General features: G+C 58.4%; 1 protein-coding gene across 1 annotated transcript in view; it reads left to right on the top strand.

Annotated features, from left to right (window-relative positions):
* Positions 1 to 35: 35 nt before the first annotated feature.
* The window catches only part of LOC104498305 (kallikrein-13-like), a gene marked incomplete at its 3' end in the record, with an annotated part of 1,161 nt that continues 353 nt past the window's right edge, over positions 36 to 843 (top strand). The window contains exon 1 of the mRNA XM_010141662.1: positions 36 to 225. Coding sequence (XP_010139964.1) covers positions 36 to 225 — 190 coding nt within the window. The remainder of the gene's footprint in view (positions 226 to 843) is intronic.

Below are 843 nucleotides of genomic sequence, written 5' to 3'. Positions count from 1 at the left end.
ACCTCTTCACCCTGGAGCGGGGCGAGGTCCGGAAGATGGTGCAGAAGTTCCTGCCACACCCCGACTACAATACCACCACCAAGGACAACGACATCATGCTACTGAAGCTCCTGACGCCCGTCATCCTCACCGACAGGATCCGGCCCATCCCCGTGGCCTCCTGCCTCCCCGAGCCCGGCACCATCTGCCTCACGTCAGGATGGGGGGCCACCACCTCCCCAGAAGGTAACAAACAGTTGTGGCCTTTTCTGGAGGTCTGGATCCCCTCCTGAACATCTGGGTCCTCTCCTGGAGGTCTTGATCTCCTCCTGGACATCTGGTCATGTCCTGGAGGTCTGAGTCCTTTTCTGGAGGTCTTGGGCCCCTCCTGGAGGTCTCGGTCCCTTCCTGGAGATGTGGGTTTTCCCCGTGGTCATTGGGGTCATCTCCTTGGCACCTTGATCCTCTCATGAAGGTCTGGGTCCTCTCCTGGACATCTTGGTCCTCTCCTGGTCATCTGGGTCCTCTCCTGGAGATGTGGGTTTCTCCCCTGGTCACCTGGGTCATTTCCTGGGCACCTCAATCCTCTCACGAGGGTCTGAGTCCCCTCATGAACATCTGGGTCTCCTCATGGACATCTTGATCCTCTCCTGGACATCTGGATGGTCTCATGGACATCTTGGTCTTCTGAACACTTGGGTCCTCTCCTGGAGATGAAGGTTTCCTCCACATCTGGGTCCCCTCATGGACATCTGGATCCCCTCGTGAACATCTGGGTCCTCTCCTGGACACCCAGACGGTGTCCTGGACATCAGGATCTTCTCCTGAACACCCCTCCTGGTCACCTCCATCCTCTCGCCCCCC

Source organism: Buceros rhinoceros, unplaced genomic scaffold (assembly GCF_000710305.1).
Source record: "Buceros rhinoceros silvestris isolate BGI_N320 unplaced genomic scaffold, ASM71030v1 scaffold32398, whole genome shotgun sequence".
Lineage (NCBI taxonomy): Eukaryota > Metazoa > Chordata > Aves > Bucerotiformes > Bucerotidae > Buceros > Buceros rhinoceros.
Note: the sequence above shows the minus strand (reverse complement) of the source record. Positions and strands in the feature narration are given on the sequence as shown.